The following is a 22,345-nucleotide window of genomic DNA, read 5'->3' as shown; positions in this document are numbered from 1 at the left end:
AATTATGAATCATTGCAGGGAAAAATAGATGGCATACACAATAAATTGTCATTTGAGGTAAACTAACGAAAATGCTCTCATTCAGGAAGATCAAATCATGCCCTGATTATATCATAATCTGTCATGGGAATTACATTTGGTAAACATGATGAAATATTAAACTACTCAGAAAAATCTCATGTTCAATGAAAAGTTGTTTATTGATTCACTGTTGTCACGTATTTATAATAAATAGTATAAGACGGAAAGACACATCATATTGACAAGAGACCCATATCTGAATTCACAACACTAAATCGTTGTTTATTTAACTAGGCATGTCAGTTAAGAACACATTCTTATTTACAATGACAGCCTATGAACAGTGAAATTGTTGTTCTGCTTTGTTCAGGGGCAGAACGACAGATTTTTATCTCGTCAGGTCGGGGATTCGATCTAGCAACATTTCGGTTACAAGTCCAACGCTCTAACCACTAGGCTACCTGCCGCCCCCAGTTACTAGTTACTCTTGTCAACAGAAAGAACGATGCTAATTGATTGGAGGATGACATTTCCCAGTATTAATCGTTCTTTATAAAAGTAACATCACATTCCCAGAGCAGGCAAAACGTACAATCGTGTCATACACAATCTTCAAAAAAGATATTTGAACGGGAATTACAAAACGATGATATTTTCTTTGGAATGACTGATGGTCTTAACAGAAGCAAATCAATTCTGATATTTTTTTCACTAACTGGTGTTTTGACCAATCAGATCAGCTCTGAAAAACAGCCGATGTGAAAAGATCTGATATGATTGGTCAAAAGACTAATTAGTGGGAGAAAATACCAGTATTGGGATGCCTGTGTAAACTCAGCCATAGAAACTGACTCGACTGTAGGCCTCCACACATGACAAAAGCATGACTGAATTCCAACATAGACAAATAACATTTGTTTGTCCACAGGATACAGGCAGAGCACTAAATACTGCAATGTCAATATATATTTGAGTTTTTTCTGTTGTTACATAATTTGTAAAATAATTACACAGATATTGAGTGAAACAAATCATTGTTTTTACATACAAAATGTCATTGTAACATTGACTAAATGATACAGTTATATGTGCAGCAGAGCAGCGAACCGGTCATTTACACCCATGAAGCAACTACAGAGGCTACATTGACCATGCTTCATAGATACTGTACTGCCACCATCCCATCCACAACACTACACAGACAGAACAAAAACATGTTAAAAAGCTTAGTTGCATAAGCAACAATAAGAGTAAATCTACATACAAGTCATTAAAAGCCAGGGTGGATATGGATCAGTAAAGTGTATTATTCTAAACAGCACTCGTCTTAAAACAATCTCTGTAATGAACTGGAGACTTTGTTTTTAAGTCAAATGACACCACAGACAATACATATGTACATTGGCAACATGTCTGTGCTGTAATTCTGATTGAACATGCTTCAGGCCTAAACAAACAGAGCACCAGGCCTACCATGTGGTGTACAGTAGACACCCACACAATATTTCCATTCCTAAGCCTGTTATGGCAAGGGTTTCTCAAGCCAGGTATCACAATGGTATTAGTGTTCACATGAGCAGCCTGAACACAGTCCTTGTTGAAACTTACGGCTGTGCTGACGACTCAATGTAAAATCCCTCTTTAGTAGATAACCAACAATGAATTAAAAACACATTTTGGACTGAAAAACATACAAGGGGCTCATCATTTTCCAGGTGATTAACAAATGTCAATAAAAAGCGACCGTGTTTGTTGATAACACGTGAGCTCTAGTTAAACTACTTCATGTGAACAATTTGAAAATGTTCAGTCATGTATATTATCTTGGGTAAAGGGTGTACTGCTTGAGTAACTTATACCAACAATGTACTGCATGAAAAAATGATCTAAATGAAAAAATATATAAAAATAAAGTACAAAATGTATATATTTTCACATTGGCCTTTCATAGTGTCTCTACATCGTGCAGCATTCAATTAAAGGCTTTGGATATACAGTATAAATATATCCCTATGAAATAAGTGTTTCCATAAACATCTAAATATACTGAACAAAAATATAAAACACAATGGAACATGTAAGGTGTTGGTCCACGTTTCATGAGCTGAAATAAAAGATCCCAGAAATGTTCCCATACGCACAAAAAAGCATATTTCTCTCAAATTCTGTGCACAAATTTGTTTACATCCCTGTTAGAGAGCGTTTCTTCTTTGCCATGATAATCCATCCACCTAACAGGAGTGGCATATCAAGAAGCTGATTAAACACCATGATCATTACACAGGTGCAACAAAAGGCCACTCTAAAATGTGCCGTTTTGTCACACAACGCCACAGATGTCTCAAGTTTTGAGGGAGCGTTGCAATTGGCATGCTAACTGCAGGAATGTCCACCAGAGCTGTGCCCAGATAATTGAATGTTAATTTCTCTACTATAAGCCGCCTCCAACGTAATTTTAGAGAATTTGGTAGTATGTTGAACCGGCCTCACAACCACAGACCATGCCAGCCCAGGACTTCCACATCTGGCTTCTTCACCTGCGGGATGGTCTGAGACCAGCCACCCGGACAGCTGATGAAACTGTGGGTTTGCACAACGAAAGAATGTTCTGTACAAACTGTCAGAACCATCTCAGGGAAGCTCATCTGCGTGCTCCTTGTCCTCACCAGGGTCTTGACCTGACTGCACTTCGGGGGCGTAACAGACTTCAGTGGGAAAATGTTCATCTTCGATGGCCACTGGCAGGCTGGAAATGTGTACCCTTCACAGATGAGTCCCAGTTTCAACTGTACCGGGAAGATGGCATTGTGTGGGCGAGCGGTTTCCTGATGTCAACGTTGTGAACAGAGTGCCCCATGGTTTCGGTGGGGTTATGATATGGCCAGGCATAGGCTAAGGACAACAAACACAATTGCATTTCATCAATGGCAATTTGAATGTAGAAATACCGTGACGAGATCCTGAGGCCCATTGTCTTGCCCTTCATCCATCACCTCATGTTTCCTGATCAACTCGAAAGAAATGTGTCGCGCTGCATGAGGCAAATGGTGGTCACACCAGATAGTGACTCGTTTTCTGATCCACGCCCCTACTTTTTTCCCCCAAGGTATCTGTGACCAACAGATGCATATATATTATCCCAGTCATGGGAAATCCATAGATTAGGGCCGAATCTATTCATTTCAATTGACTGATTTCCTACTATGAACTCTAACTCAGTAAAATCTTTGAAATTGTGGCATGTACATTTTTGTTTGGTGTAGTTCTCTTTTCTGTAATATCACAAAAGTTGTGCTTCTCAGAGAAGATGCGGTTGTTAGGGAAAATACTTCTAAGTCATACATTGTGTACGGTTGTGTTTAAAAGAGAATCTGTGTTTGCTACGTAGTTGTTTTTTAACTTTTATTCAATTGATGATATATACCCATTGACTCTTGAAGAACATCATTTATACATTTTGTCATGAGCTTAGTAAGACTGTCGTACCACATCAGAACCGAAAATGCAAGCTTGTTTTACTCCATTGTTTGTAAACAATGCAATCGTTTGCATTGTACAGCCTCAAAACATGGTGGAAAACTATCATTTTGATATCATGGATGATCAGTCGTTGCATCCACACCCGTCTATGAATTGGAGAGTAGTTACATTTCTCCATCTCTCAGCTGTTGACAAAAACAGCGGTGGGGTGCCGGCTTTGTTATTGTTAAACCTGCAGATTGCCCCTTTAAAAATGATCTATTTTATTATACAACATATTGGACTATGTTTGACTTAAATACATAGTGTAGTTGAAATAGGCATTATTTTCAAGTCTTATATAAAAAAATATATATAGATGACAAATATAATAGGTTGGGGGAGGGAGGAGGAGCTCTCAAGTAACAATTATCTTTATGGGTATAGACCTTGTGTTTCCTGTACAAATCAGGCATAGCAGTGAGTGCGTTACTCAGTAACATTTACAGTCATTTTGCATGTTGCCTAGCACTACATACAGTATAATATGGCACGAAGCGTTCAATGTGCAACTTCAAGCTTTGGGCACTTAAAAACATCTTGAGGTAGCAGAGGAAATCGGTACATTGTAAATCATCCATCTTCTTCTGATAGGTCAGTTTCGTGTCCCGTTCCTCTGGATTGGTTGATCCAGTTCCAGCCACACACACTGCAGCGCAGGACAGGAGTGTTCCCTGCTGAACAGCAGCAGGCTCTTTTGGCATCACAAGCTGAGCGTGCTCACTGCTGGGTCGTATTCATTAGCGCACACCATGTAGGACTGGGCGATATGGCCTAAAAATCATCTAAATGTTTCCGATCCTATGGCCGATTCACATCTTGATTTTTTTTTCTTCATGTTTTCTTTAAATAAGCTTTGTTGCACAACTAAAGGTCAATACACCGCATTTCAAATGGTCAGGAATAATCAAATGAATTCAGGGCTTCTAAAGTTATACATATGGGTAAGTATAAGCCTTCCACAACCATAACACCCACTAATAATTACATTGTTTTATCAAATAGTATTTAACCTGCTTGTTTGCAATAATCACTGATCTGGCTTTCAAGTCTGTCTATAAAAATGCCCTTTTTGTTATTTTATTTTTTTACCCGAACCATGCACTAATAATGACCAACTTGTCTTAACAGGCATTATAGAAAATTAAAAACAGGTCTCATTCTCTCAAGCACAAGCCCAAATGCTAGTGAGTAGCCAGCTAATCTCTACATTTAAAGTCTAGCCAATTTGGATCTATTTGCTTGCTAGCAAGGTAGCTAGAACAGTTCTGAACACAAGCTCCTGTCCGTCTCCAACTGTTTAAACAGCATGCTAGCCTGTCCACTTTGTTCAGATGTTGGAATCAAGTGGCCTACCTTATATAAAATGCTTCTTATGCTCATTGCACATTTATAAAAACACAGACTAGACAGCTAGCACATTAACAGTATGTGGATAAAATGTTCCTAGCGGTACTTGGTACCAAGTACTGCATTTTTGTCACAGTGTGACAGAAACTGTGCATAAATGTTCCACAATCATGTTCATTGATACTCCAGTTTTAGGACGGTCTGGGAGTCGAGACATAAAAAGGGTATCGTTAGAAAAGCTAACTTCTCCTCTGTTACAGTAAAATAATGTCTCAATGTGTTTGGGTGTCCATGTGACCAATTCTTTTGGACCAACCCTCAAATGCAAATAGAAGTGATCTTTAATGTTCGATGTGAGTGGCATGGGGAGAGGCTTGGTGTGTGTGTGTGTGCAAGTGGGAAGGTGCAAACAGCACAGAAGGAGCGAAGGAGATGAGACCAAAAAGACTTCATGAGAACATGCGGACATGAACGCTCATAAAACAAAACAAAAATCTTGATTCTTGCGATACAGGCATTTGGAACATCGTGCTAAAACCTACATTTACTAACCACAACAAAACATTTTGTAATGAGAATGTCTTATTGGATAGGTTTAGGTAGTCCCTCCCCATTCTCTTCTGTTTTGGTTTCTAATTAATACGACCCAGCTGAGCGTTTCCTGTTTCAGTGTGGTCTTGAGGATGCTTTGCTCCAGACCAATGACAGGACGTTCAGGTGCGCCAGCCAGTGGGCTAGCTAATCTTTGATGTCCTTGAGTACAGTCACCTGAGAGACAGTTTTCTTGACCCTCAGCGCGGTGAGGCGAGCTGCAGCATTGGCATACCAGCACTCACGCATCAGCTTGCCTATCACCCGCAGTGCCTGGTGAATCAAGAAGGATCATGTTCAATCAACAGGTCAAAAAGGTACATTTTGGCTATTTAGCAGACACTCTTGTCCAGAGCAGAGCAACTTAGAATTACAGTAAGTGCATTCAAATATGGTAGGTTAGACAACCCCATATCAGTCATTGCAAGTAAAACCTTCCTCAAAAACAGCAGTTCAATTTACAGAGGTACAATTCTAAATGCTAACCAAGCTAACATACAATAAGTATATTGTATTCCCAATCTGACTTCAGTCGGCCCTATGGCAATATACTGGAAGCTACATTTAATTTTTTTAAGTCAAGGGTTGTAAAATTTGTCCAAAAATTCCGAGGCTTCCCGTTCTGAGGATTCACAGAGTTCCTGCTTATTCCCTACCGATTCCAGGAATCTTCCAACCGGGGTTTCTGGAAAACCTGGGAAAGTTTCAACCCTATCACAGCCCAAAAAAAATGTATCTCACCTCACAGCTCTGCCACTGGTTGGGAATGTTAGGTCTCAGTTTCTGGTCACAGACTATCTTTCTCATGTCCTCCACAGAAGGATCTGAAGGCACCATATCATAGTAAGGCAACTGAAAATCTTCTTGAAGTCCTGTGTGGGGAGAAAAACGAGCACATTTCTTCATTTCCCTGGCACAAATGTACCATCCTTCATCAGTTCCATGGCAATGTGAGAAATTGTGTTTACTTAATATCAGTGGTAAAATTAATGACTCATTAATATTCATTAAATGATGAATCACTGAATAAAGTATATGCATCGCCTACCCAATAAACCAATAACTGCATCAATCACTACTCCAATGTCATTTCTCTGAGTGCATTAGCTGAACAGACCAGACTTCCCGACTTCCATTTCATTTGCTTAATGTTGCTTTTGTACTAAGAATTAAATAACTTGAAGGTGTCCCAAAATGGCACCCTATAGTGCATACAGGGAATACAATATTAGCTTCAGCTTTAAATACTGTCATTTCTAGTAGCCTTCCATTGTATTTGCTTCCGGTTGCTTTTGTACTAAGAGTTTAAAAAGACGTACCCCTGATGGAACACCTCCGTGCCAGTTCCCAGAATACAAGGCCCAGGGAGTATATATCTGCCCGCTTGAATGACTCAAAGCTGCCAATATTGATCGTGTCATCCAGCAGTTCTGGAGCCATGTACCTGCCGAGGGAGGAAGAACTCGTTAACTACTAACCAACGGGGTATTAGGGTGAGTGAGTCAACACTGATGCATCTGAAGGCACTCAATGTCCTGGCAGAGATACACAGACAGGCAGGGTTGGAAATTATCACCATCCACCCGCCAAATGAGAGCATAGTTTGTCATCGGCGGGTAAGAATGTACTATAGCTATATTTCACCAGCCATGTTGGCGGGTGGTCACACAGAGCATTTGGGAACTGTTTTTTCCCCCATCCAAAGCCCACATGTAGTGGTTTGTCGAACTGACAAGAAAGGCTACTAAAAGTGTGACTTTGTCGTTGTGTTTCTTGGACAGTTAGATCGTTCTGTTCACATGCTAGGTTGTTTATCAAAGTTAGTTTGAGTTTGCTGCAACTGCCCGCTGCTAGGAAGACATCGCAGTCTGAGATTTTTTTTCCATCACTGACAAGCGAGTGCCTTAGTTGCCACAGCTGGTCCCTTAAAGGGCCAGCTGAACATTTTTGTCTCACCTAGTGACTGTGCTTGATTGAGGATGGATCACTCCCAAAAACGTTTATTCATTAACCTTTAGTCATTGCTCTCCTTGATTTATTTTTGTGCTTCTACATTTCTACTTATGAGAACATCATGTACTTCTTGTAAAAAATGTCAGCATTGAGCCCTGAACTATAATAATAAATAAGCTGTATCACTCAGCGTTTTGTGGCAGGGCAGGCACTTTGTTGATTCTTGATGTTCAGTTGTAGAACTGTTTACCCGTTTTTATTATTGGATCGAAATGATTCATTTTAAACATACATTGCTTAAAAGACGCAGGTCACAAAAATGTTATGAAATTAAGAAATATAACCCATTACTTCTTAGTAGTAATACATTTTTTTGGGGGGGGGGGGGGGGTGATTTGTGGTGTAATTATGGAGAAAAACATATTTAGGCAAGTAAAAGAATGTTCCACCAGTGGCTGCTGGACCAAAAAGTTAATTTCCCACCCTGCAGACAGGCAGCAGGCACACAGACATGTTATTATTATTATATAGACAGAAGACAGGGCTCTGTGTGAGCAGCGGTCCCATCACTATATTAACAGTTAACAGCACACGGTGTCCTAAAAACAGGAGCTCTGAATGATGAAGGTAGCACGTGGAAGAGGATACCTGTCGGCTAGCCATCAATTTCATAAACAAACGAGGGCAAGGGAGATGTAAAAGACTTGGATGCGTCGCAAATGGCACCCTATTCCCTAGTGCGCCATTTCTGACTAGCGCTGTGGCATTTTGGACACACTCAAAGTCAATGTGAGACCTTCCTGATCGTCAGCCAATACTGCTCCCTCCATCTCTCTAAAAGGATATAAAAAGATTAAATACTAATAATTGAAAAAGGTCCATCAAAGTGGCCAATAGACATGCCCATGCTCTTTTCTCTCAGTTAAAAGCTGCCTAGTTACCTCTTTGTTCCTACTCTGTGATTGGACGGTATATCAATGATGTTGGTACTGGAGTCGTGTTTCACAGCCAATCCGAGGTCTGCTATGACAGCCGTCCCATTCTTCTTCACCAGAATGTTTTTAGACTTCATGTCTCTGTGGGCAATGGCAGGTTTCCCTGTAAAACACATCACAACTCATAGTTTTATTACATGTAATTTCAATAACTTGCTAAAGTGATACATGGGTTTATTGTCACTGTTGTATAGCCCTTGCAAAATACATGTCTAGTGCTAAGAATGGATGCACACACTACAACATAGTTATTCAGGGTTGGGTAGGTTACTTTCTAAATGTAACCTGTTACAGTTACTAGTTATCTGTCCAAAATTGTAATCAGTAACGTAACTTTTGGATTACCCAAACTCAGTAATATAATCTGATTACATTCAGTTACTTTTAGATGACTTTCCCCTTAAGAGGCATTAGAAGAAGACAAACATTTATATTACCAATTGAACAACATTTATTGCAGGATAAATCAATGTTAAAGTTTACATAGCTGGCCATATACGGATGTTAAATTTTACTTTATGGGTTGGTTTATGTAGGCTTCTTCTAACCCATCACTTTCTACTACATATAATAATACGATTACATTATATCTTTACATTAAAAACCAAAGTCTATCAGAATTTCAGTCATTCCAATAAATGTTATACCCCTTGATCTTCAAGAATAGTGCTATTTTCATGTGAAAAAACGAATGCCATATGCTATAGGCCTATTGTTTACATATTTGTTGGTGACAATTTGATATCTTGATAATGTACAGCTGTTTAAAAAGGGCAAATCCACAGATGAAACAATAACAAAATGGTCGTCCCTGTTTTGGTAAAAAGCTGAGGGATGGGCCTGGAGAAATGTAACCACTCTCAGATTAATAGTCGGAGCTATGGATGCAAGGACTGACCATCCATAATGTGATTATGCTTTGATGGTGACACTGTCTGGGATTTATTTAGAATTCAAGGCACACTTAAACAGCATGGCTACCACAGCATTCTGCAGCAATACACCATCCCATCTGGTTTGCACTTAGTGGGACTATCATTTGTTTTTCAACAGGACAATCACCCAACACACCTCCAGGCTGTGTAAGGGCTATTTGACCAAGAAGGAGAGTGATGGAGTGCTACATCAGATGACCTGGCCTCCACAGACCTCAACCCAATTGGGATGTTTGGGTTGAGTTGGACCGCAGAGTGATGGAAAAACAGCCAATAAGTGCTCAGCATATGTGGGAACCGTTGGAAAAGCATTCCTCATGAAGTTGGTTGAGAGAATGCCAAGAGTATGCGAAGCTGTCATCAAGGCAAAGGGTGGCTACCTTGAATATTATATTTAATATATTTTGATTTGTTTAACACTTTTTGGTTACTACATGATTCCATATGTACTGTTTCATCATTTTGATGTCTTCACATAAAGAAAAAACCTGGAATGAGTGTGTCCAAACTTTTGACTGGTAATGTATATATCATTTATAAGTCCAAAAATGGATGTAGCAACTACAGATTGCCCCTTTAAGTCTATCAAAAGTGTGTGAGTTTGAGCATGTGTTCATTAGGCCTATGGATTATTGATTTTTATCAGCATGAATTAGATTGAGTAGTAAAAGCCCCACTTTTATTCCATAGGCTGGGATCTATGCACACTATGCAACACTATGCAGCTGTTGCAAGAGCACATATTTCACTGGCTGTCCACTGGTTTCAAAAACAATGATTGATAGGCAGCTTAAACTTTTTGAATTCAACCATTATTGGGTTCAAATACACATTCAGATTTGTGAACAGCCATCCACAACAACCACAATCCATAAGGCGCAAATAGCTAAATGAGAGAGCAGCAGTGTGATTCACATCAATGCACTATGTAGATATCAATAATAAGTGATATACTTATTGCCGTAGACTACACCACTGCTGTCATCCTTACCTCCAAGTGTTTATTCAAGTTGAATAATCTTTGGATGCCGACAGCAGTTGCACCATTGGAAGACAGCATGGACTGTAGCCTACAAAAGCCTATTCCTGCGCTTTTCCCACGATCCATCAAACACATTTGGTGTGTCATCACAGTGGTCTCTGACTTGTGGTCAGACTCACTCAGGATGGAACAAATTTAAACTTGGACCTTCTTTCAATGCTGATTTGAATGTCATTGAGAAAACAGAGAAGTGTCAAAGATTTTTTTTCGCAAACATCCTTACCGAATTTAAAAGTAATCCGCGAAGTAATCTGCGAAGTAATCCTCAAAGTAATCTAGTTTTTCAAAAGTATCTGTAATCTGATTACAATATTTACAGTTACCAGTTTTTTGTAATCCCTTACATGTAACGGACTACATGTACATGTAATCTGTTACTCCCCAACCCTGGTTATATTTAATGTCTATTCAATAACTTGCTAACATGGGTAGATGTTTGTTGTAACTGTTATATAGCCCTTGCAAAATAGATGCTAACAATAGATTAACAGTAGTACTGTGCAAACGTGACAGAAAAAAAAAGAATTCAGAAGAAACAATTTGCATAGAAATAAGGCTATCGTTGTGAATGCAACAAGCTCACATCAGCAAGTAACTAGCAACATAAAGAAGTGTGCTTTGGAAAGTAGCTTTTCTAAGATTAGAAAGAGGATTTTCTATGGTTGTTCTGTTATAAAAAAGGAGGCCCTCGCCAAGTCCCTGTAATTATAGTTCTGACCTTTGGTGAATCATTATTTCCACTACAAGAATACATGTCAATCCTGTGGGATGTTCAATAGAATATCTAAAGTGGGAATGGCATCAGTCCAAAACTAGACTGCCAGATACACAGGTTTTCTATTGTTATTGAAGCCTATACCACACTACAAATAAGACTCTAAATATTCTACATTATATCAATCACTCTGAATCTAAAAATGATAGTCGTCTTAAATTCCCATTACAGGAAGTTAAAGATCTAGGCTGAAAGGATGTGCGGTGCCAACACCTCACCCTGCGTGCCAATGATCTCCATGTGGAGGTGTGCCAGGCCGCTGGCGATGGACAAGGCCAGAACGATCATGCCGTCCACAGACACTGTGTACCTGTTCAGGTAGTCGAACAGGGAGCCGTGCTCGTGGTACTCTGTCACCAGCCACAGCTGGGTCCAAGAGCCGTTATCTGCAGAAGACAGCAAAAGGGCATGGTCACACACCTAGGGTTAGTGTACGTGTACAGTCATACTTGAGAGCGCTTCTAGTCACACATTAAAACAATGTACATGACATGAAATGTAGTTAGGGCCAGGAGCTTTTCCTGCTTAAGTCGCTACATAGTCAAAATAGCATATCAAGGGCAGTTATATCAAGGATGCCTCCCAAATGGCACCCTATTCCCTATATAGTATATAGGGCTCTGGTGAAAAGTAGTGCACTATATAGGGAATAGGGTGCCATTTGGACCAAATATGTCAATAAGTTCCTTTGTTATCAGCTGCAATGAATCCCAGGATACTCTCGTGTCGGAGCATGATGGTCTGATAGATCTCTGCCTCTCTGAACCAGGACCTCTCGTCACGGGATGAGAAGATCTTCACCGCAACGTCCTCCCCTCGCCACTTCCCTCGCCACACCTCCCCGAAGCGGCCCTTCCCAATGGTCTCCTGCAGCACGATGGTCCGAGCTATTGTCCGTTGTACTAGCAGTGGTAGCCCTGTAAAACAAAAAAAAAAAATCTGTTACAAATGCTCTGTCAGGAACATAATCCAATTATAAACTCTGAACTCAGTGTGTTGTTACTCTCACTTGCTGCCCAATTTTCAATATTAAAACATCAAATTGATTTAAAATGCTAAATTCGTGATGAGGTCCAATCTATCAGAGCACCATTACCTGCTCTCCTCTGGTGCATGCCTAAATAGAAATCCCCATTAGCGACCCATTGACTTGATGGGGGACACCCATTCTAGTGATTATGTTTCTATGACTGTACATTGAACCATACACGTATAGACTCTCTCTTACCGGAGCCTGAGCCGGAGGTGCTCATATCGTAGATGAGGTCTTTAAGACACTTATCGGGGGACATAAGACTTTGGTCGTCCAGGGGCTCCTCCACGTCATTCTTGTGGGCCCGGTTGTAGGCACAGGGCTGGCCCTGCACCACGCACACACCCAGCAGGATGCTCACACATAGCAGGGTAGAGGGCACCAGGATGACTGCTGCCAGCTCCAGCCTGCCCCAGCCGGCCTCCTCCGAAGGCCTCTCTACATAGCCTACACAACACAGACACAGCAACATACTCTAAGTACACTACACACTATGTAAGAAACAGAGGGTCTTATGCAATAACAAGACTTGATCAGTAGATGAATGTGCAATGGCCCACACATGTGTTATATAAGATTTAAAAAGGTGGATGGGGATTTTTACATTAGGGATAAAAAAAAGACTTCCTGAACCCAAATCATACATAGGCTAATACTTCTCATTATTCCCATGCCCTCTAGTGGTGATTTCCAACCACTAGTAATTAACCCATTACTGCCAATAATGTAGTCGTTACATGCTGTTGCAGCTTGTGATCAAAATGTGAAGCTGAAATCTCTACCAAAACAAATTAAATTGTATTTGTGAAATGCGCAGAATCCAACAGGTGTAGACTCTACCCTGAAATGCTTACGAGCTCTTTTTCAAATGTAAGAAAATGAGCAAATAGAAAACAGTAACACAATAGAAAAGGAGGCTATATACAAGGAGTACCAGTACCGAGTCAATCTGCAGGGATACAAGGTAGTTGAGGTAATACGTACATGTAGGTAAGGGTTCAAATGTATTAGGCAATCAGGACAGATAATAAACAGAGTAGCAGCAGTGTGTGTGTGTGTGCGCGTTTGTCTGTTGGAGTGTCAGCGTAAGTATGTCTGAGTGTGTGGGCAGAGTCCAGTGAGTGTGCATCGAGTCAGTGCAAAAATGGGTCAATGCAAATGACCTGAATGCCAAAATAGAGGCGCTCGAAGTTGAACCATTTTGCATACCACACCCATGTCGTCATCACTGAAAAACGGTTGAGTTTTATACCATTTGAAAGCTTACAAAACAGGGTTATCAAACAGTTGTATAATTTATCGACAAAAAAATCTTTTTTTACGAAAAAAAGTGTAAACGCGCATGTTGTAGCGAAGAACCTATTTTACATCATCTGTGGTGTCCGTGTTGTGCCCGTCATCGGTAGAACAAACTTATCACAAGTTCAGACCACTGCAATTTAGCCGGTACACTATTGAAATATAAATTAAATGTAAATGTTAACTTCTAAATATAGCTGTGGGCAGCAATGAACAGGATTCACAGGATGACAGAAAGGACAAACTCTAGCATGTAGGCGCTTCCTCCCTTTATTTACAATCAGCGGAAGCATTACCATGTTTATCTCGCAATACCACAAGGATGACGCTAGTGAAGTAAAGTCTAGTGAAGTTTAGTCTAGCAGGTAATCATTGTTCAAATCATTACTTATAATGTATTGAGTTTATATACCAATTCTGTGGTCAATTTGACTAATGGTTTATGATAAGATTTAGGAAATATTTCAGTGTTATTTTCAAAATGTTTCACATTGTTCATCTGCATAATTTTAATCTAACATTAATTTGCATGAGACAGTCTACTTGATCTATAGTTATTGCTATAGTATCCTATGGTGCCACTGGTGCCAATTAAATCTATAGTGCCACCAACTGGTCTGGTGCAGCTAAGGTTGCAGCGAATTTATATTCACACAGCTTCTAAGGACATATACATAAGGTTTACATACCAAATTTCTTGTCCCCATGTCCATCGGTTCAGTTCTTATATCCCTGGTGTGATATGGTGCCATCTAGTGGTGTATAGCGTGGCCCACTTTGAATGCAGCAACTAATCCTTCTCAAATTCATTAGAGGCTAATTACACTGAACCAAAATATGAATGGAACATGTAAAGTGTCCCATGTTTCATGAGCTGAAATGAAAAGTCCCTGAAATGTTCCATACGCACAAAATATTATTTCTCTCAAATGTTGTGCACACATTTGTTTACGTTCCTGTTAGTGAGTATTTCTCCTTTGCCAAGATAATCCATCCACCTGACAGGTGTGGCATATCAAGAAGCTGATTAAACAGCATGTCATTATACAGGTGCACCTTGTGCTGGGGACAATAAAAAGGACACTTTAAAAATGTGCAGTTTTGTTACACAACACAATGCCACACATTCTCCAGCATTGAGGGAGTGTGCAATTGGCATGCTGATTGCAGAAATGTCCACCAGAGCTGTTCCCAGAGAATTGAATGTTGATTTCACTACCATAAGCTGCCTCCAATGTCGTTTTAGAGAATTTGGCAGTACGTCCAACCAGCCTCACAACCACAGACCACGCCAGCCCAGGACCTCCACATCCGGCTTCTTCACCTGCGGGATCATCTGGGGGGAGGGAGGGGGGGGCTGGCTGCCAAGTAGGTGGACCTATGCCCTCCAAGGCCCACCCATGGCTGCACCCCTGCTCAGTTATGTGAAATCTATAGATCAGGACCTAATGAATTTATTTCAATTCACTGATTTCCTTATATGAACTGTAACTCATGAACATTTTTGAAATTGTTGCAAGTTGCGTTTATATATATTTTTCAGTATAATTGAGTCAATCTGATTGATGGTTCATGAAATATTTTTTAAGTATACATTTTTTCATTAGCATATGTGCATCTATTAGGTACAGTGCGGCCATATTTGAATGCAGCAAAAACAAATCTCAAAACCATTAAACACTGATCTAGTGAGTCTGAATACAAAATATGTGGTGAATCTGACGTATGGTACAGGAGAAGATGATTGCAGGTGATTTTCAGCCTTAGCGTTACATATGCAAAGAATGTGTTAATAGTTTCCCTGCTTTGTTTTTGTTTTTTTACATAAATATCAAATTCAGCGTGGTTCATCTTAGGGATGTCCATGATAGCGATGATAAGTTTCAAGTTGATACGCCACTGTGGAGTGGATTTAAATGGACACATAAAAATCATATTTTTGATTTGTAGATAAGTCAGCCATCTTTTTACCCAAACTAAGTTAATACGTATCATGGGTCTACATTCAGAATTTGGTGCCATTTGGTCCTATGGTTTTTGAGAAGATGTTTTTCTAAGGTTTTCCAAAATGTCCAAGATGGAGGAAAATCTATCCTGATAGACGTTACGGGTTCTTGATGCAAATTTCTTCCGCACCTACATACATAGTTTCAAGTCTCTAGGTTACACGGGCAGATATGAGGGTTTAAGAGAGACTGCTTATACAAGCGCCACCTATTGGCCAATCGGTGCCACTCTTTTTTACCAAGTAACTCATAGGCATCTAGTTTCTGTGTGCCAATTATAATCTAAGGATAACAATAGGTTCATAACTTCTCTGTGAACCCCTAATTACTACCAGAAAGATGGCCACCGGTCCACCCTCTGTTTCATTTAAACTTGAATGGGAATGTCGATTCTATCATCTATATTTCTATGATTTCAAAAGGTTTCCTATGGAAGATTGACAGTTTAATTTAAAACAATATATATTCTCACTCAAATCAACAGTGGCTGATGTGTTGACCTCCATCTTCGTGGTACTATTTGAAAGTTGAAATTAAAATGTTATTCACATTTTAGTACATTAAATCAAACAAAACATGACACCCACCCTGTATTCAAGAGCATGCAGTGTCTCAACCGATGGTGGGCACAACAAATAAAATAGGGTCTACAACATACACCGAATTTCAAACAAATTCAACCACAAAGACCAGGGAGGTTTCCAATGATACGCAAAGAAGGGCATCTACTTATTGGGAGATCATTTCACTTTTGAGCATGGTGAAGTTATTAATTACACTTTGTATGGTGTATCAATACACAGAGTCACTACAAAAGATGCAGGCGTCCTTCCTAACTCAGTTGCTAGTGAGGAAATTAACCCCTCAGGGATTTCACCATGAGGCCAATGGTGACTTTAAAACAGTTAGAGTTTAAATGGCTGTGGTAGGAGAAAACTTTGGATGAATCAATAACGTAGTTACTACACAATAATAACCTAATTGACAGAGTGAAAATGAGGAGGCCTATACAGAATACAAATATTCCAAAACATGCATCCTGTTTGCAACATGGCACTAGAGTACTACTGCAAAAATGTGGCAAAGCAATTAACATTTTGTCCTGAATACAAGGTGTTATGTTTGGGATAAATCCAATACAAAACATTACTGAGTACCACTCTCCATATTTTCAAGCATAGTGGTGGCTACATCATGTTAGGGGTATGCTTGTAATCATTAAGGACTGGGGGGTTTTCCAGGATAACAAATACATTATATGGAGCTACGCACAGGCAAAATCCTAGAGGTAAACCAGTTTGTCTGCTTTCCACCAGACACTGGGAGATTAATTCACCTTTCAGCAGGACAATGACCTAAAACACAAGGCTAAATATACACTGGAGTTGCTAACCAAGAAGACAGTGAATGTTCCTGAGTGGCCCAGTTACAGCTTTTACTTAAATCTGCTTGAAAATGTATGGCAAAGCCTGAAAATGGTTGTCTAGCAATGATCAATAACCAATTTGACAGAGCTTGAAGAATTTTGAAGATAATAAAAAATAAAAAAATGGGCAAATGTTGAACAATCCAGGTGTGGAAAGCTCTTACAGACTTACCAAGAAAGACGCACAGCTGGAATCGCTGCCAAATGTGATTCTAACATGTATTGACTCAGGGGGTTGATTACTTATCAAGATACTGTATTTTAGTGTTTTCTTTTTCACAAATGTTTGAATTTTTCATACACTTTGACATTAGAGTATTTTGTGTAGATTGTTGACAAAAAAATACAATTAAATCCATTTGAAACCCACTTCGTAACGCTACAAAATGTGGAAAATGTCAAGGGGTGTGAATACTTTGAAGGCACAGTATTTACAGTATATATTCCTGCGACCAGTCACTTTTCAGCCCTATTTACATGTACAGTAGGGGAGTGCCGAGGATTCGGACAAAATGAGTACACAGTAGTAACGGATATGGGGAATTCTCCGAATACGATTTTTACACAAGTATGTTTTGTAATTATCCATGATCGTGATTTTCAGCTGCCAGCACGCATGTGCCTTTCATTCAGTGTGAAGTGCTGTGTGCTATAAACAACTATTGGCTAGTTCTTCTGTCTGTAAAGAAATGGGCGGGGTATCGGTTGAGCCTGCTGCAACGATTGGATTATAACAAGCCGCTCTGAATATACTGTTTGCAGTAAGCACTGTGCAATACTGTAAAATAGTAAAGATTATCACGGACCCAGTATCAGTTTTTGTCTCACACACACACACACACTATCTGAATGAAGGAGAGGAGACATGAATGGCTGTAGCTTTTTTAAATAATTAAGCCAACAGTGTAAACTGCTTGACCATGAAGAGGCAGGGCATTCTACCTGACACACATTTATAGCTTATTTCTTGCTTTATGTGTGGGTCGGCTTTAACTCACGCTATGTTTATAGCTAATCTCTTGCTATATACAGTTGAAGTCGGAAGTTTACATACACCTTAGCCAAATTCATTTAAACTCAGTTTTCACAATTCCTGACATTTAATCCTAGTAAAAATTCCCTGTCTTAGGTCAGTTAGGATCACCACTTTATTTTAAGAATGTGAAATGTCAGAATAATAGCAGAGAGAATGATTTATTTCAGCTTTTATTTCTTTCATCACATTCCCAGTGGGTCACATACACTCAATTAGTATTTGTTAGCATTGCCTTTAAATTGTTTAACTTGGGTCAAATGTTACGGGTAGCCTTCCACAAGCTTCACACAATAGGTTTTGGCCCATTACTCCTGACAGAGCTGGTGTAACTGAGTCATGTTTGTAGGCCTCCTTGCTCACACACGCTTTTTCAGTTCTGCCCACAAATTTTCTATAGGATTGATGTCAGGGCTTTGTGATGGCCACTCCAATACCTTGACTTTGTTGTCCTTAAGCCATTTTGCCACAACTTTGGAAGTATGCTTGTGTCATTGTCCATTTGGAAGACCCATTTGCGACCAAGCTTTAACTTCCTGACTGATGTCTTGAGATTTTGCTTCAATTTATTCACATTATTTTCCATCCTCATGATGCCATCTATTTTGTGAAGTGCACGAGTCCCTCCTGCAGCAAAGCACCCCCACAACATGATGCTGCCACCCCTGTGCTTCACGTTTGGGATGGTGTTCTTCAGCTTGCAAGCCTCTCCCTTTTTCCTCCAAACATAACGATCGTCATTATGGCCAAACAGTTCTATTTTTGTTTCATCAGACTAGAGGACATTTCTCCAAAAAGTACGATCTTTGTCCCCATGTGCAGTTGCAAAATGTAGTCTGGCTTTTTTAATGGCGGTTTTGGAGCCGTGGCTTCTTCCTTGCTGAGCGGCCTTTCAGGTTATGTCGATATAGGACTCGTTTTACTGTGGATATAGATACTTTTGTACCCGTTTCCTCCAGCATCTTCACAAGGTCCTTTGCTGTTGTTCTGGGATTGATTTGCACTTTTCCCACCAAAGTACGTTCATCTCTAGGAGAAAGAACGCATCTCCTTCCTGAGCGGTATGACAGCTGCGTGAACCCATTGGCGTTTATACTTGCATACTATTGTTTGTACAGATGAATGTGGTACCTTCAGGCGTTTGGAAATTGCTCCCAAGGATGAACCAGACTTGTGGAGGTCTACCATTTTTGTGTGAGGTCTTGGCTGATTTATTTTGATTTTCCCATGACGTCAAGCAAAAGAGGCACTGAGTTTGAAGGTAGGCCTTGAAATACATCCACAGGTACACCTCCAATTGACTTCAGAAGCTTCTAAAGCCATGACAACATTTTCTGGAATTTTCCAAGCTGTTTAAAGGCACAGTCAACTTAGTGTATGTAAACTTCTGACCCACTGGAATTGTGATACAGTGAATTATAAGTGAAATAATCTATTTGTAAACAATTGTTGGAAAAATGACTTGTGTCATGCACAAAGTAGATGTCCTAACCGACTTGCCAAAACTATAGTTTGGTAACAAGACATTTGTGGAGTGGTTGAAAAACGAGTTTTAATGTCTCCAACCTAAGTGTATGTAAACTTCCGACTTCAACTGTACATTGTTGGCAGGACTTAAGGGGAAGTGTGTTTATAACAGTGCTTAGTCCTGCAATGGTCACCTCTCGTTAATCTAGCTACTTTGCATAGCTCGTTCACCGTGGTTCACCGTGGTACACACATGAGTCAAGGCAAGATGGCTGCGCCCTGTGAGAGATGAAACGTGGTGCACCTCGCGACACCTAGTTCACTCAGTGAAGAACTGCAAGCCTGCTGGAGCGAAACATAGTCTCCAAATCTTGCGGGGTAGGCGCGGTCCTCAAACCCGAAGGCTATAACTGGGAGGATTCCGGTGGACAGACAAGTTACACAGACAACTAAGACAAACCCTCAGCGCCGCAATACTGGTAGACCAAACCGAGTACCGCCCAGGTTGGTACACTGTCACAAGTAATAAAAACAAGGACGAAAACCAAAACTCGATAGCACAAGCCAAACCGAGTGGGGGGAACAGCAAAGCATCCTGATGGTGAAGCTTGTTTTGCCAACAATACATACCATGGAGTCATGCATTGCAAAGGACAACTCAAAATGCATCTTGGTGCTATGTCCAGTCAGGTCCATAATTATTGGCACCCTTGATAAAGATAAAAAAATATATAGGGGTGTCATGTCTTTGGCATCATTAAACTGAAGACATATTTATCAAATAACTAATTATTATTACGCGATTAACCTGATTAATCATGTAACTGTAATTAACTAGGAAGTCGGGCCACCAAGGAAAATATTCAGATTAAAGTTATAATTTTCCTAATATAACTTTCAAATATTTTAATATCTGATCACTTAGTCTTCTGATTAATGACGTATTCTTTACCTCGTCAGTCTCATTCCAAACGTTGTAAATTGTTGGTTATCTGCACGAACCCAGTCTTCACTATGAGTCATCCATACATCAATTGTCTTAAAATAATTTATTTACTAACTAGGTAATTCACAGAAATGCATAACAAACAGTAGATATCGTTACAAAGAAATGATAGAGGAATGTGCCCTAGTGGGCTAAACCAGCATGGCGGCTTGTTAGACAAAAGGGGAGTGGGGGGTGTCAGCTGAGAAGGCACTACAGAGTTGATAATTATAACAATTGAAATACTAATCTTTTGCACTTGAACACTCACTCATTCGGGAACAATTGCAATCAATATATATATATATATATATTTACGCTCAGTGTGTCGTCGGGATCTCTGTTGAAAAGTTTGTTTCTGTTGGAGAGTCTGTCCGCCCTCTCTGTCGTGGTTAGAATGGGTAGTTCAGAGTGACATTCATTAATGTCGTTATAGGGCAGATGTTTCGGCGGTTGTCGGTCTTCGCGTTCAGTACCGAATTCCTAGCTGCAGACTAGTAATTAATATTAAAGACTTGTTCTTATTCTGTCGGTATCGATAGTCTAAAAGTTTAACCACGTGGTATGGTTAAAAGTTCAGAAAGAGGAATGCATGGTCAAACCTTGGCCCTCTCGTTATCGAGGTAAGCTGGTCTCCAACCTTTAGCCATCTCGTAATTGAGGTAAGCTCGGTCTGGTGATATAAAACCCCCACCTTGGTTTTCTTCGGAAGAGCAGAAAAGGGCCTGTCCTATGACGCCAGACCATAAGTGTGCTCATGGGCGGTCCTCTGATTTAGTTAAGACTCCAAAGGGAATTAGAGTTTCCTTCATTAAACAGTCCAAAATCACATTACACAATTTCACAAACAGTTCCATCCTTATTCATTCATTTTATACAACCATTTAGATGTAAGTCTCATAGCTGAGGCTATTGTATAAACATGATTATGGTAATGTGGCGGTATTGTCTCTCATGAGTTTCACAAAATTGTACCAAATGGACCAGTTCGTAGCTGGATTCTTCACCGATCTTTTATACCTTCTCCAGAACATAAATGTTGTTCGGTTCTCCAGTTCTGTGAGGTGGAATAACTCCTTTGTTCTCTCTATACTGGGGCCATGAGGAGAGGGTCTCCTCATAGGAATTTACGACCGCTCTTACAGAGCCTGGTGTCAGAAGTATAGAGGTCGGGGGATGGTGCTCGCAGTGTCCAAAGAGGGCAACGTCATGACAGGGGATTATTGGCACCCTTGTTTTCAACCCTAACACACTCCCCTTGTAAGGATAAGCATAGCACCGTTTCCAATCCAAGTGCTAATGTTTTTTATCAAACTCCAGGCGGTGCTATGGTCAGATGACATGAAAATAGAGCTCTTTGGCCACGCACACCAGTGGTGAGTCTGGCGTCGAAAAATGGAAGCATGTGCAGAAAAGCACTTAAGGTCACATATGGTTGCGTATCTTTGACGATATGGGGCTATTTTGCTTCCACCGCTATTTTGCTTCCACTGATTAGAATGCTGGAATTACCATGGGAGATACTAGTGTAATAAAGTAATACAAAATGATGTCATAATAAAGTAATACAAAATAATGTTCTAAAGCATTATTCTTTCTATGTTGAACAGTTATTTTTCACTGTATAGCTTAATATCAACAATACAGGAACTGCACTCAGCGTAGAGCTGCTGTTACACAACTTGCGCGTAATTTTAGCTGCTCGCAATAGAGTTTATTTTCTATTGCTTTGTGAAACACCCCCTGTAATATTCATTTGTGTCAACATACTCAATTGTAATTGGTTGCATTCTACCGTCATATCATACTGCGCTATGATTGGTTAAGACCACCCAGGTCATGAGGTTATTTTCCGTTGATCATGACCGAAGACACATGAACATGCCAGTTATAGCTAGCTAATACAGAGCTGTGT

At 40.0% G+C, this 22,345-nt stretch overlaps 1 protein-coding gene across 1 annotated transcript in view; it reads right to left on the bottom strand.

The window, feature by feature from the left end:
* Positions 1–3,402: 3,402 nt before the first annotated feature.
* Positions 3,403–22,345, bottom strand: part of LOC115156084 (activin receptor type-1C) — a 31,706-nt gene continuing 12,763 nt past the window's right edge. The window contains exons 3-9 of the mRNA XM_029703360.1: positions 12,410–12,661; positions 11,868–12,098; positions 11,400–11,567; positions 8,376–8,532; positions 6,801–6,925; positions 6,223–6,353; positions 3,403–5,754 (exon numbers count right to left, since the gene is read on the bottom strand). Of these exons, the coding sequence (XP_029559220.1) occupies positions 5,629–5,754; positions 6,223–6,353; positions 6,801–6,925; positions 8,376–8,532; positions 11,400–11,567; positions 11,868–12,098; positions 12,410–12,661 (1,190 nt within the window). The 3' untranslated portion in view covers positions 3,403–5,628. The remainder of the gene's footprint in view (positions 5,755–6,222; positions 6,354–6,800; positions 6,926–8,375; positions 8,533–11,399; positions 11,568–11,867; positions 12,099–12,409; positions 12,662–22,345) is intronic.

The sequence above is a fragment of the Salmo trutta genome, chromosome 20, assembly GCF_901001165.1.
Source record: "Salmo trutta chromosome 20, fSalTru1.1, whole genome shotgun sequence".
Lineage (NCBI taxonomy): Eukaryota > Metazoa > Chordata > Actinopteri > Salmoniformes > Salmonidae > Salmo > Salmo trutta.
The sequence above is the reverse complement of the archived record's forward strand: the minus strand, read 5'-3'. Positions and strand labels throughout refer to the sequence as shown.